The sequence below is a fragment of the Semicossyphus pulcher genome, unplaced genomic scaffold (assembly GCF_022749685.1).
Source record: "Semicossyphus pulcher isolate SPU_LCO1_2020_fin unplaced genomic scaffold, fSemPul1.0.p SCAF_4, whole genome shotgun sequence".
Classification (NCBI taxonomy): Eukaryota; Metazoa; Chordata; class Actinopteri; order Labriformes; family Labridae; genus Semicossyphus; species Semicossyphus pulcher.
The window spans coordinates 32,393,050-32,408,070 of NW_027211715.1; the positions used below are offsets into that span (position 1 = coordinate 32,393,050).

Here is a 15,021-nt window from a genome sequence, read left to right on the forward strand (position 1 = left end):
GTGTGATATAAAATCTCCAACTGTAAATCATCTCACATAAACGTGTTGTTATGAAAAGCAGCATCAGACAGAGGCGCTCACGTGAAGCACAATCTTTAAAAAGTGTGAGTAAATCATAAGGACAAAAATCACCTTATTTGGTCCTTGAAAGCAGAGAAGCAAACAAGCTCACAGATACAAGATAAAATGTATGTAGATTTATGATTATTATTTGATAACAATAACATGAACGATCACAAAAAAGTAAAAAGAAAAAACATTTAAAAAGGGGTCAGAGGTGATTCAAATCTGCTTTTAATGTTTCTTAAAACAGTTACATCAAGTCAGGTCAGAGTTTATTTCTGAAGCACATTTAAAACAAGCGGATCCTGTACAGCCCTAAAACACAATATCAAATAAAATAACCAATTTTTTTCGGTTATTATCCGACTTACAAACTAAATCTAACAGTCTACCTGTCAGTATCAGAGCTGCCCAGACCCTTGACAGTTTTAAATCCTTGCTATATCTATCAGCTGATAAAATAAGAGACGAGCCGGACCTGGGGGGACAGAGCCTCCTCTATTGCTGCCCCCTCCCTCTGCACTCCCTCCCCATCACCTCAGACTCTCTGCCTCAACCCACCTTCTGAAATCTGCTTTAACCTGAGCGATCATCATCTCACTGTTTTTCTTTTGTATCCACATTTTAACTGTTTTCTGCACCTTGATTGTTTTATTCTGTATATTGCTTTCACTGTCTTTGCTATTTTGTTTTAACATGTAAAGTGTCTTTGACTACCTTTTAAAGCACTATATAAATAAAATGTATTATTATCATTATATCACAGGGTATAAAGAAGCTAAAATTCCACCTCAACAAACGACAGCATTCAAATTGTGCTCACACACTTTTTAGGCTATTTTCACAACTTGGTTTTGCTTTTATTTTGTTAAAAGATCTTTACACTTCTTCCAACCTTTGTGACCACTTCAAACAAAAACAGAATATTTTATAAATATTTTATAAAAGGCCTCAAACACCTTAAATTCACACCAAAGTCTGCAAGAATTCACTTTGTGTGCATCTCTAATTCTATCTGAAACAAGTCCTCAAAATAGTGAATTCACATGAAGAATAAAATGTTAATGGAAATTGAATGAAACAAAATACAAACTCACATGTGTAACTGACTAAATATACTGTACAGAAATGTACATTTATACTGAATAATTACCTCCACGAGATGTTAACATTAAATATTATTCATCCTTATAATGGCCTAACAGAGAGTCTTAAACAGGCCGAATACACTTACACTTTAGTTTAGGAATAACAGCAGTAATTTACAGTTTTACTGGCAGATCCAGTCTCTTCAGCTGTCGATAATATAGTCATAATCATAACAGAAGTGACAGGGGGCAAGCACACTGCCTAACGTGCGTACACACTCACGACTGCATGTTCATGTTTCCTTGGAGTCGTGCTTGACTGCCCTTGCATGTTGTTTTGACAGTTAGAGGCGAGGACACGGCATGACGAGGAGGGGACTGAGATCGTGACATAAAAACCCCCTCGCTCACATGATCCTTCTGCAAATAGGGGATTCAACATATCGATACAGACGGTGCTCCAGCTGTAGTTTCTCTCTGCAGGGCTGACGATAAGAGCAAAAATCCCAACTTCACTTTATAGTCAGAGCAGATCGAAGCCAACAGTCAGTTACAAGGACAGAAGTCTGTTTTTGTGTTTCCTCAGGTGCTTCTTGTGCCCACGTCAGGAGTGATGCTCGTTATGCTGCTGCTCTCTGATTTACGAGTTAAAAGGGTTTCCACCTCCTCGTCATCACTGAACGAGCTCTTCCCGTAACGCTCCTTCCACCAGGCCCGATACTGGAGGAGAGGAGCGGAGGGAGAGTGAGACATGAGCCAGATGAATAAATAACACATTTGTATGGATAGCACAGATTGTATATATGAAGTAGACTGCTTATTAAACCCCCCTCTGAAGCCTTGAGTTCAGCATTTTGGCAGTTGCATTTCTTTGGAACAAGCAGTGACCACATCTGTAGTGAATTCACCTTGCTCGACCTCTGTCCTTGTTGTCAAGCTGTCCTAGTAGCGACACATCAATCACAGCCCCGCCCCGAAGCACAAGCAGCTTTATCGTCAATTCAACTCCAAATGGGACCATCATTTACTAAGTGAACATTACCTCTGTATTAAAGACGACTTGAAATTCATAAAGTCATTAGAAAGATATTTCCTGAGTTGGTAAATCTAGTGAGGAGTAGGGCTGTTTTGTTAAATACAAGTGGACTCCCATTTGCAACCAATGACTGATGGACGACACGTCTCCATCTGCTCTCATTGTACAAAACTGAAGCCAAAATAGCCCCCGTGACAGGCGCTGCCATCTTGAGCATCTTGAGCTCTTCCACTAACCAAAACACAAACTTAACTTACCAAATAAAACAGTTTAACATCAGAACAGCTTCTTGTGTCGGTCTGAAGCAGATATTCACTGTTATGCAAACTGCAATGACTGTAGTGTTAGTGTTACGTCTCCTCTCGCCGTTCCTCCTCTACTCTGCTACTCGGGAACAGAACGCTGAATGAGCCAGATTTGTCAAAAGAGCTGTCAATCATGAGGCCACACCCCCTTTTTATAGCATCAAATAACTAATTAAAAATAAACTTGTCGGACAAAATGAACACTTGGACATAAATCAGCATGATAAGAACTAACTGTAATGACAGAAACCATGTTGGAGAAAAATGTATTTGATTTTATAGTTTGACTCATGTCCCATCTGTTAACATGGAGGAGGCGGGCTTTATGACCTATACTGCAGCCAGTCAGCAGGGGGCGATAGAGAGGGTTTGGCTTCACTTTTAGGGAGCTGTCATGTCAGTTATCTTGTTATACAGTCTATGTTTGCAACCAGTGCAGTCTCCCCCTACTGGGCTTTAGAAAGAATGCAGGTTTCAGGCACTACACATCAGCGTCACTTTTGAAACATTGAGGCCACGCCCACTTCTTATAGTCTCTCCTCTGGATGCAATTAAATGGACCAACAACACACGTGAGCTGCAGTTTCACCTTATCCTGGTGCACGTAGAGCAAACACTTCAACACTGGCCTTAACTCTGAAACCCCGAGGCTACGTCCACTTCCTCTGTACAGCCGCGGCGCAATGTGAGGATGCCGCCATGACACCGGATTTAAAAACCACAGAATACAGGAAGTTCATCTTGGGGTGACAGGGTTAATTACGCGTCACTAACTGGGCGCCGCTTGTGATTTTTTCCGCGAAAGTCGCCACAGCCGTCGGCTCGATCACCTTTGTGTTACCTCATTCAGCGATAGATAGGGACTTAGCAGACATTTATTTACATGAAAATCTTTGAGATTATTACTTTAAGCAGCTAATCTGTTAAGAATGCAATACCTGTTTACAGAACAAAAGACTAAAGCATCATCAATGTTGCATTTTAAACTCATAATCACATGCTGCCTTCATGCACTTACTTCCCCTACGTCCAATAAATGATTGCATTGTCTGTGACTCTCTTATGCACGGATACACAATTTAAATCCCACCTAAGAATGTCAGGCAACAACAACAACAAATACAAACATACTGTATACAAACAGGATATTAGAGAAATGCAAACTGTGGAAAAGATAAAATGAAACTTCATTGATCCTAACTTTCACTGAGGCCATCGGCGTGTCACTCACTTCTGTCAGTTCTGTGTTCTCAAACTCCTCCAGCTGCCGCAGGAAGCCTAGGTTGGGCCCCGCACACGGCCGAGCCGCCCTCACTGCCGCCAGAGACTCCACCCAGCCGCGCCCTGTCACCGTCATGATGTAAGCCACCACCAGAGTCACACTGCGGGACACGCCTGCAACACTGAGAGCACGCCGCTTCACAGCACCAAGCTTAACATGACATATTCACAGTCTCTGCTTTAGTGCACAAAGAAGTGAAACCTCTTTGTTTCCTTAGGCTGCTTTAATGCTTTATTTTGCCTGTTTAATATGAGAGGAGATAAAAGGCGATGACATTTATAATTATAGCTATAACCAAAACGTCATCCTGTTTGGTGAATGCTGTGGTTGAAAATGAGAACTGGGTTCATAAATTATGCGGACTTCCAGTCAAACACCATGATAAACAAAAATCAGCAGAACTGAATATTTATGCTTCTTCCGTTCAACATCCTCACATGCAAATACAGCAGTTTCATAGCGTTTATTCTGGTGAGCTGCGTATTTGATTTAATGGCATTAGTTTTTAAGTTGATGCACAGTGCAGCCAATAATATAAACAACACAAGGAGGAATATTTAACTTTAAAATATGGATAAAAATCATTTTAAGTCTTAAGTCTTGTTTGAGCAATTAGTTTTATCAGTATTATTTTATGTTTATTAGATGGGACAGCTGAAGAGAGACAGGAAGTATGAGGAGGAGAGAGAGGGGGATGACGTGCACCAAATGATCTGCCTGATCAGTCAAACCTGCGATCACTGCAACAAGGACTGTAGCCTCTGCACATGAGGCACCTGCTCTACCAGCTGAGCTAAACCAGCGCAGCATCAGTATTATTGCATCATGTAAGATTATGTTAAAGTACATTAATATATAAATGATGAACAAACCGAGCAGTAGTGTTTTATTTGCACTCACCAGTGGACGAGGCAGCCCTCTCCTTTCATCCGGGACTCGTGGATGAACATGATGCTGTCTCTGAAGAACTGAATCCTGGGAGAAAAAACATTTACAAACTGAATTCAAATCTTCATAATACAGATTTTAAAAATCATTTTTAAAAATGTACATTTAGTTTTTTTCCTACAAATTATTCTGTGTATTTATGTAGTTAGCGCTGTCGCCTCACAACTAGAACTAGAACTAGAAGGTCACAGGTTCAAACCCCGGTTTGAGCAAAAGTGGGCTGCTCTGTGTGGAGTTTGCATGTTCTCCTCGTGCATCCGTTGGTTCCCTTCGGGGTCTCCGGCTTCCTCCCACAGCCCAAAGACATGCTCGTTAGGTTCATTGGTAGCTCTAAATTGCCCGTAGGTGTGGGTGCCAAAGGTTGTCTGTCTCTGTGTGTCAGCCCTGTGATTGACAGGTGATCAGTGCAGGGCGTAACCCCGCCAGTCGCCCAATGACAGCTGGGATAGGCTCCAGCCCCCCGCGACCCTGAACAGGATGAGCTGTGTAGATAATGGAAGGATGGACGGATTAATTTAGTTATAAATTGCATTTATTTGGTCGATATTCCAGAAAAATGCCCTCCAACTATAAGACACCGTAAAATCTATTAATTATTCATGGTAAACTGTGTATAAACTCCTGCTTTATATAATGTCGATGATGATTATTATTATTATCACGACTGAATTTCTGATTTTGAAAAAATAAATGAGACAAATGACAAACAAATTATATAAAATAGTTAATAAATAAGTTACTTTTATTCTGATGTTCTGTATCTTTAACTGTAACTTTCTACCTTTTTTAAAAAAGATAATTTTTATGGCCTTTGTTGGAAAGCTGCCGACTGACAGGAGACGGGGGGAGACAGAGGAGAACATACACCAAAGAGTTGAACCCACGGCTGACGCATCGAGGACACGTGGCACGCCCGCCAACTGAGCTGAACCGGCCCTCCTTCTTTCTGCCTTTTTAATACTTGTTTTTCCAATAACACAGATAGTAGATACATCAGATCCAATATATAAAAAATATCTCACTTTCTTTATACGTACTGTATAAGTTTACACAGTATATACCTCATATAAGTACTCACAGGTTTTGCTTGGAGTGGTCAGCAGCAGATATACACAGGTACGTCATGTCCTGGAGGGCGAAGGGGAGTATTTCAGACTCAAACAACATAATAGTGTTTTTTATGCACATAAATCGATTGAATTAAAAAGAAATAACTGTTAACAAAGTGTCTCAGAGGTTTTCACCCCGTCAGGTCATCTGTTCGAACATCGGCTCCAGCACACTTCCTGTTTCTGGCTGGATGGGACTGCCCCTGAAACCCTGCCCCTCTGACCTTGCTGGCGTGGTCGGTCATGACTTAACGATGTTTGCCTCTGTGTGTGTGTGTATGTGTATAAGTGTGGGTGTTTGTGTACTGTGCACCTGGCAGCTGATGGCTCAGGCAGTGGACAGAAACTACCTCGTCCCGTTATGACTGCACGGCTGCAAAAACCCCTGAGTCCTCTGGGACACACAGAGCTCTGGATGTGCTCCTTACAGGTCGGCTTGCATACACACCAAATACAGACTCATGCCATTCATGCACACACACTTTAACACTATCACACCCAAGGAGAATGTTGCATTTGATGAAATGATTGACAGAAAAAGCCAGGTTATCGAAAAATTTGCTACAAGTCCTCGTATTTTTTGCAGCATCACTCTTGAAGTTTCTGAAAAGGATGACTCAGTGATTTGTGAAATCGAACACTCCCAAACAAGGCGCATGCAAACTGGATATAAAAGTGTAATTTTCTTTACTTGCTAAAAGGCCTCTGAGGCTCAGATTGGGTAAATGAAACTGACTTTTTACATTTTATTTTTTGCTTAATGAAAGCCACAAACTGTAGAGTAAAGGGCACGTCCGACCTCAGAGATTTGGTGGTTGCAAATTCGACCTTCCTCTCTCAGGAACCATCAAGCTGTCTTCCAAGAAATCAATCAGCAGTTTGACTGTTAGGTATGCAAATAAAAACCATCTGGCCATTTGGGCCAACAGACCTGACTCATCATTACACCACAGATTAAAAAAAAGCTGCGTCATTCTTTTAAATGTGAGATAAAGGATCAAACGATGGAGATCAAAGCTGTTTAAAGGGCAGCGCCGGCCCGACACTCTTAATATCATGCCCAAGACCTTCATTAAGTTTTGGTGGTTGACCAGTTTGGGTAGTGATACTGGAATACGAGTTGCTGTTTCTCTTCTTTGTTCAATGAAACATGCTTGCAATGGATGGAGAAAGTGTACAGAAATCTCTGAGCACTTCTCATGCTCGCTTTCAACAAGAAAAGATGAAAGTTGTGAAAGCGGACACTGGAGATCAGGATTTTCAAAAACCAGTCAAACACTGAGAGCGAGAGGACGACTAAGCTCACGCAACGACAGAAGAATTAAATTTTCCATATCAAGAGAGGCATTTACATTTTATAAGAAGACAACATCTCAAAATCTAACTTTACAGTTGTGCAGACAGTTTGCTCTCACATCTGTAACCAAATGGAAATGACTGACAGTAAATTTCTACTTTCAATCCACCAGTTTCTCACACTCCCTCGCTCACGTACACTCAAGAAAAACACCTTTCACACTCGGTCATACACAAATCTTCAAGTCTAAATGCAGCCATGAAAAGCCAGAGACTTTATTTTAATGCAGTTCCACTTTCAAGACTTTATGGACTTCAAGCTGCTGAGCTAAAAGCATCAGGAGTGAAACATACATCCCAGAGTACGACTTGCATCTGTGTCACAGCTGCAGCTCGGACTATAAACGGCACACAGAGGTTTCTCAGGAGTCCAACAGCGATTGAAGAACGACGGTCAGAAGAGCTTCTTCTGTGGAACCAGGTGAATTCCAAAGGATCAAAGGACTTTTCATGCAACATTGAAAAGAAGAACATCTCACTCTCACACCATTTGAAGTGGTCTGTTTCATCAGCCTTTGATAAAGAAATGGGAGATATTGTGTAAAATTGAATCTTCACAACCTATTTTCTTCTTATTTGTCCTTTTAAAACTCGACCACAGCGATGCCATACGATAAACAGATCGCTGAAGATGAGTCCTTGTCGGGTTTAGTGAAGATTAGAGCTGAAATGATTCATTCATCATCACACAGTTACGATAAACTATCAACTGTTTAAATTTCATGTGTAAAATGCAGACAATTTGCTGATTCCTGCTTCTCCAACTTGTGAGGCCATCTTTGGTTTGGGGCAGCTCTGATGAACATTTTTCAGACTCAGTCAATTAATGGGAAAATTAGCCCAAACAATAATCACATTATTTATCTGGCAGATGGCATTAAACGGCCGGTCTGGCGCTAACATTGTACACTTTCAGAAGGAGTACTAAGCATCGTGGGACACTGAGGGGGAAAACTACACAGGGGAGGTTTGTGCGCTTAATGGTTGAATCAGTGTGAGAGTTAGAGGGTCACACAGGCCCATGTAAGACACACAGGAGGCAGCTCACCTCCAGGACGGGTGCAGCTGTGTCATGGATGGACAGGATGTGGGTGATGTTGTGCTTCGCCAGCAGCTCCCTGTCTCGTGCATCTGCAGATTGAAAACAAAATGAACAAACCTTAAATATCCCCTCCATCCAATCACGATTGACACCATGTAAAGTCCAACCTAAATAAAGCATTTTCTACCCAACAACAGCCCCCCTCCTATAAGGTCTCCAAGGTAAAGGTGGCTTTAAGGCTTAAAAAGTTTTACTCTTGTTCTGAACTGAAAGAAAAACCGGAAAACCAATGTTTCTAAAACAGTCTAGCAGCTTGGCCAAAGCAAGAAACTGTAATTGTTTTAATCAAATTTTGGTCTGTAAAGGAAGCCAAGTGTTTTCTACCCTGGACAGATGTCTTGAGGAGTTTTTTCTCATGCTTTGCAAGTTTGCAGGATGCTGATACTCGAGACCACTGAACCCTCCAGCCAGACAAAGCTAAACCAACCCTGTCAACCCTGTCACACACAACACACCGCCTATGATAAAATGAGGTAAACATAAAAGCACTGAATATAAATCATAAAGACACTTGTAGGGAGAACACTCCCTGATTATGTAACTCACACTGTAAGCCAGTGGCTTGAAGGTCATGAGATGAAAGGAGGCCCTGAGTGTGTTGGTCATGAAGCAGGTATTTTTATGGGGTGTCATGGTGATGATGTGACATTAAAGCTGGTAACAGTCTGTCCCTCTGCAGAGCGCAGAGCAGAGACGCTGCCCTCTGTCACCACATGTTTGGTTAAAATTAAGTGCAGCATCTGACTTCTTGGCAACTTTCTAACCATGAATTAATTATGTATAATTATTACAATAATAATTATGCAATGAAAATGTGTAATTTCTGTTAAAACAGCATCTACAAATTACAACAAAAACAAGATAAAAACAGACCCAACTATCAGACAAAGCAAGGAGCTAACTAGAGAAAGCTAACGTTAGCTGGTGAGATAGCCTCAGCTAAAGCTAAATTTGCCCTATGATACTTCTCATATTTTGGTATTTTAATGTCATTTTATTTAACATAATGAGGTTATCCATGTAAAATATTTTGCAGAATAAAAACCCAGCTAAAGCTAACAACCACAAAGGCCTCCTAAGCTAGCAGACCAAGATTAGCAGAGTAGCAGTAACTTCCACCAAGAACCATTCAATTTGGTGTGTAACTGTAACTTTTCAATCCATGAAATATTTAATTAATACGCTTTATTAATTTGTTTTTCAACAGTTAAAATGTGCACGAAAGCTGAGATAACACATTTTGTTTATAGACGCAGCATTTCCCGTCCATTCCCTGAAGACTGCCTCGATCTCTCTAGGTACTACGTACGTATTTATAAGTGTGTTTTGAATTTAACTCTTTCTTCTCAACTTCTCTGCTTCTGTCGCCACTTTACAGAGCTTGACTTCTTCTCATGCGGCCTAGCACACGTGCTTTTGCACGCAAAGTGAGGGGCAGTATGAGGGCAAAGTGAGTAAAAAGAATAAAAGAAGATTTAAAGTCATAGTTAATGACAGGTGTCAGATTTCCTGTTTAACAGTGGTTCCCTAAACATGTCATGTTTGCAAAAAGTAATCCATATTTTAAGACATTTCCAGCCAGTCACAATTTAACGTTTGTGCACATTTTTAAAAATTGCACTTGCTGCATTTTTGAAGGACGTAGAATATAGTAGCTGAAATTAGGGACACCCCCACACTTTGGGGCATTCCCACCCACACCAACACTCACATGCGCCCCCACAACCTTCCTCCATCTGCCGAGAGTTACACACCAACCCCTGCGCTCGCATCAGCAAAAAAACAGAGTGTAATGGTTTTTTCTATTACATCAAAAAACATTTCTTCAATCATCCTGTTCTACACTGTGACCTCTCCACTCTATAGAAACTGAGCTCAGTGTAGCATCTCACCACATGCCCGTCTGTATGAGGAACTGAAACATGATCTACATTATCCTGAAAATAAATGAAACATTTACTCACATCACAAGAGACAGAACATCTTACCTTTGAGATTTCCAAGATAAAGCTCAGGCAGGACCTAAAGAGTGTTAGAAACTCAGTCACAAGCTGGATGTAGACTTTGTAAAAGTACACGAAGAAGTAGAAGTTTGGATGTTTCTGGATTTAAGGTTTGAAACTGTACCTTGTTTATTCCATTACCCATGGCAGCCAAAAGTCTGGAGAAAAGCGCATCAAGGTAAGGGCACAATCAGGATTCTTTTTACTGCTCAAGTTGTGTATCATCCAGTTCTCCAGAAGTGTTTCTCTCCAGTCGAGCTTCTCCTCAGGAAAACAATCTGTTTCTGCGGCCCATCGTTTAGAAACCACGCCTGATGTCTTTTTCCACGACCCAGGATATCATAAAGCCTTCGACGCGTTCGCAGCTCATGCCCTGAGTGCTACTTGAATGAGAATGCTGCTAGGGATGACGTAATGTGACCTTAACAGTGGAACACCCTCCATGGGTATTTATATTTAGACACGGAGAGAGGGTCATGGGACTGTGGATAGGCACATACCAGCCAGACAAAGATGGTTGAGGGGCCAGAGGGCAGAGGAGAACAGATCCAACAGAGGGCCACGCCAGGCTATCACTATCTGCTGAGGTCCGATACCCTACAAGGAGCCCCGAATGAGGCTGAGAATACATGTAACTAACAATAAATGACAAACGAGTGGTAGCTTTAAAAGCCTTAATTTCTTTTTCAACTTCAGCGTCTTAGTGTGATTTTTTGATACTTTTCTTTATATTACATGAAAGTTAATTGATGTTATATATTTTGTCGTCCTCTTCTTTGCTTTAGGGTTGGGAGAGGCTGATGTCAAATTTTTTAAATTCAATATTTTAATATTTAATAATTTACAGACGCTCTTTTGGATATGTGCTCATGGTGCCGAGTCCTAGTCAGACAAATACGATCAAAGACGTCGTCTCAATCAAGCAGATACTCTGAGTTTTTCTTTCCAAGCTTTAATATTGATTGTTGCACATTTAATGGTGAATGAAGAGAAATACTAAAACCTTCGGCTCATTGCTTTAGAGGCAATTTATAGATTTATTTCTTTACCATGTTTAGTTAAATACGGTTAGCAAATATTTATGTGAAAACCTTGACCAGCTGATGGCTCTAAAAGAGGTCAGGAGTCATTATTATTCTTCTAATCATCATTGATATACTGTATGTAGCAGATGTAATGGAAAGCAACTTGATAGTTGTCAAAGCACTGGTAGCAAAGGAAAAAATCAGTTGGCTTTATTATCTGGGAGCCATAAATTCTGTACCAAATGTCATGGCAGTAAACCAGATAAATATAACACAGTATGAGCTAGTGGATTCACAAAGTGAGTGGGATATATTGTCTCTGGGAATCATGAATATCTGAACCAAATTATGTGGTAATCAACAGTTCAGGTATTTCACTAGAACAGAAATGTCAACCTGCTGGAGACCCTAACAGGAAACACTGGGGATCACCACAGTCAGTAGGATTTATCCTGTGGGAACCATTAATGTCTGCACCAAATATGGCGATCGAATCGATGGTTGGCAAGGGAGTACATTCCATATAAAAAATGTCAACCTGCTGGTGGCACTTCAGGAAAAGTCAGAGGTTGAAGTCAGTAGGATTTATCCACTGGGAACCATGAATATCACCCCCAAATTTTCGGCTGTCTACTCAACTAATTAGTGAGGTGTTTCAATTTATAGCAAAACGGTCCACCTGCTGGAGGTGCTTAAAGAAAAGTCAGAAGATTAACTAAGTCTGTAGGAATTATCCTCCTGGAACCATGAATGTCTGTACCAAATGTCATGGCATCAAACCTGCTGTCATAGTATCTCACTGCAAAAAACATCAAACTGTTGGTGGCACTGAAAGAAAAGTCAGGAGACTACAAACCCAGTCAGACATATCATTTGGGAACCATTAATATCTGTAACACATTTCATGGCAATCAACCCGAAAGTTGCCAAAGAATCTAAATCCAAAACAAAAATACCAACTGACTCTTGGCGCTAGGGGAATGTTCACCAAAATATAGGATGTATCCTCTAGAAACCGTGAATATTTGTACCACATTTAATACCAGTCCAACTGAAATTTAGCGACATGTTTCTCTCCATGACATGACCGATAGCTGTCAGGGTTTCCGCCATTATTACCAAAATCCTCTGGGTACCATGAATATCTGTATCTGATAGTTAACACAGAATCTCATTCTAGAACAAAAACATCAACCTGCTGGTGGAGCTAAAGAAAAGTCAGGGTACTACAAACCCAGTCATACTTATCCTTTGGAAATCATAAATATCTTTGCCTAATTTCAAGGCAATCAACCTGAAAGTTGCCACAGAATCTGGCTGTTGGCCGCTGAGGGAAATGTTAGGGCATCACCAAAATCTGTGTTCCTCTAGTAACCATGAATATCTGTACCAAATTTAATGGCAATCCAGCTGATAGTTGGCACCAAGTCAGTACAACCTGTCCTCTTGGAGCCATGAAAGTCTGATGGTGTGAATGTAAAAGTCAGAAGATCACCTAAATCATTAATCCTCAGGCAACCATGAATGTCTGAAACAAATGGTATGGCAATTTGTCCGATAGCTGTCAGGGTTTTTCCACATCATTACTACAATGTCCACATGTTGGTGACATTAAAGGCGATAGGCAGTGTCATAAGGATTTATCCTTGGGAAACATTAATATCTGTACCTGATAGTTGCCACAGAATCTCATTCTAGAACAACATCAACCTGCTGGTGGAGCTAAAGAAAAATCAGGGGAATACAAACCCAGTACGACATATCCTTTGGGAACCATGAATATCTTTGCCTAATTTCAAGGCAATCTACCCGAAGTTGCCACAGAATCCGGGTGTTGGCGCTGAGGGAAATGTTAGGGGATCACCAAATTCTATAGGATGTATCTTCTGGGAACCATGAATATCTGTACCAAATTTCATGGCAATCCAGCTGATAGTTGGCAATATATTTCTCTCCATAACAAATGTCAACTTTTTGTTGTTGCTAAAGCAAAAGTCAGAAAGTCACCAAGGTCGGACGGATTAATCCTCTGGGAACATTTTTGTACCAGATTCTGGACCGAGAGTGGACCTACCGGGTGTCATAGGCTACTAACAAAGCTATCTCTCTATGTTAACAAAACATTTAAAAGATATTCACTTTACTATCAGTCTATAACTTGCGGATCTCTTACACCTAAGAATCCCCAATTTATTTTAAATTACGTGTTTATTCTCTGTGGACCTCCTCTTGAATCTTCTCACTGCATTTCCAGTAAATTCTGCTTCATCTTCAACACAACGCTCTGGGGCGATTGAGATATTTTTAGCCCGGCTTTGTCTTGTGTTGTGTTCCTGTGTGTGGTTCAGAGTGTGGCACAGCTCAGACGTGTTGACAGGCAGAGGAGAGTGGAGGCGTTTACAAAAAGCTGCGCGTCTCAGAGAAGTAGGTCTGAACAGCTCATCACAAGTGCAGGGTCAGCCCATTGATAAACAGACACATGACACGTTAGCAAAGAGGGCCTTTTGGATTAGAAGGTGTATGAAAACAGTGTGTAGGTGTGTGTCTGAGAGTGTGGGAGGAGGGGGGCTGTGACGTGTAATATGAAAGGATGTGAGATGCTGACGATTTAACATTACCTCTAGTGTGACTTTTTCTTTTTTTTCATTACACCCAGCAGAACTTACACCTAGCATGCTAAGACACAAGTAGATCACACGGTATAGCCCTTTTAGACTGTTGTTCCAAGACTACAGCTAACAACTGTTTCTACGGTCAGGTGATATGAAGGTAGTTCATCCTCACATTTCAGATCCTTGAACCAGAGACAGACTGTTTATTCTGGCACTGGTTGGTCAGACGGTACACTTGTTTTCTGACACCATCTCTAGTGGTGTTCTCTAGCATTAACCATGAAAAATTCCAAATAAGTGTTTTTGAATTTCTGTTATTGGAGTTTTATCAAATAGTGTTCATAATAGCTCTAAAAAGGAGTTCTCTCTTTAAGTCTTTTTGACTCCAGACACAAGTCCAGCCACTATGAAGGATAATATTATTTTTTTGTGACTGACTATTGGCCAGGTATGTACACACTCTGGTTTAACCTTGCTCTCTTTGCACGCTTAAACATTAAATATTATACTAATATGTACAAGCCTACATTAAACATTAAATATTGAACTAGTATCTACAAGCCGAAGAAAGACAATAGTGCAAATATGAGGAGCGCAACAGTGCTGAAATATATGCTGTCAATATATTATATATTTTGTCAATCAAAAAGGAAATATATTATTAATTCCTGCATACCCCGTATAAAGCAAAACTTTTTCTTTGCAAGTCTCAAATTCTTTTAATTTTCCTAAAATGTTGCATCTCGAACACATTTATTCCAATTATTTGCAACCAGAGGTCTTCTATTCACTGCACAGCATCTTGTCAACTTGCAAAAATGTGAACTTTGTAAACAGGCAAATAAAAATATATATATATATATAGTTTCAAAATTTAAATTAATACTGAATGAATAGTCGCATTTATATGGAACTTTACCTTTAAGGAAACTTCTGTGGAAAGCAACATCTGCTTGTGCACCTATCATTTACTGTATCACGCTGTCTCTATTTTTCCTGCTACGGAAGTCGTTCAAGGACACGTCATTGGAAATTTTCAGGAAATTAAAGGAGCTGTGGAATATCATTATATTAACAGTGTAAGCTGATTTA

At 40.5% G+C, this 15,021-nt stretch overlaps 1 protein-coding gene across 1 annotated transcript; it reads right to left on the reverse strand.

Moving 5' to 3' along the window:
- LOC138607363 (dual specificity protein phosphatase 22-B-like) lies at positions 1-10,654 on the reverse strand. The gene is made up of 7 exons (XM_069679950.1): positions 10,417-10,654; positions 10,278-10,311; positions 8,236-8,318; positions 5,801-5,850; positions 4,675-4,749; positions 3,724-3,895; positions 1-1,871 (listed from the first exon to the last, which is right to left on the reverse strand). The coding sequence occupies exons 1-7, from the start codon at positions 10,435-10,437 to the stop codon at positions 1,734-1,736; spliced, it is 573 nt and encodes a 190-aa protein (XP_069536051.1). The 5' UTR covers positions 10,438-10,654; the 3' UTR covers positions 1-1,733.
- Positions 10,655-15,021: the final 4,367 nt, after the last annotated feature.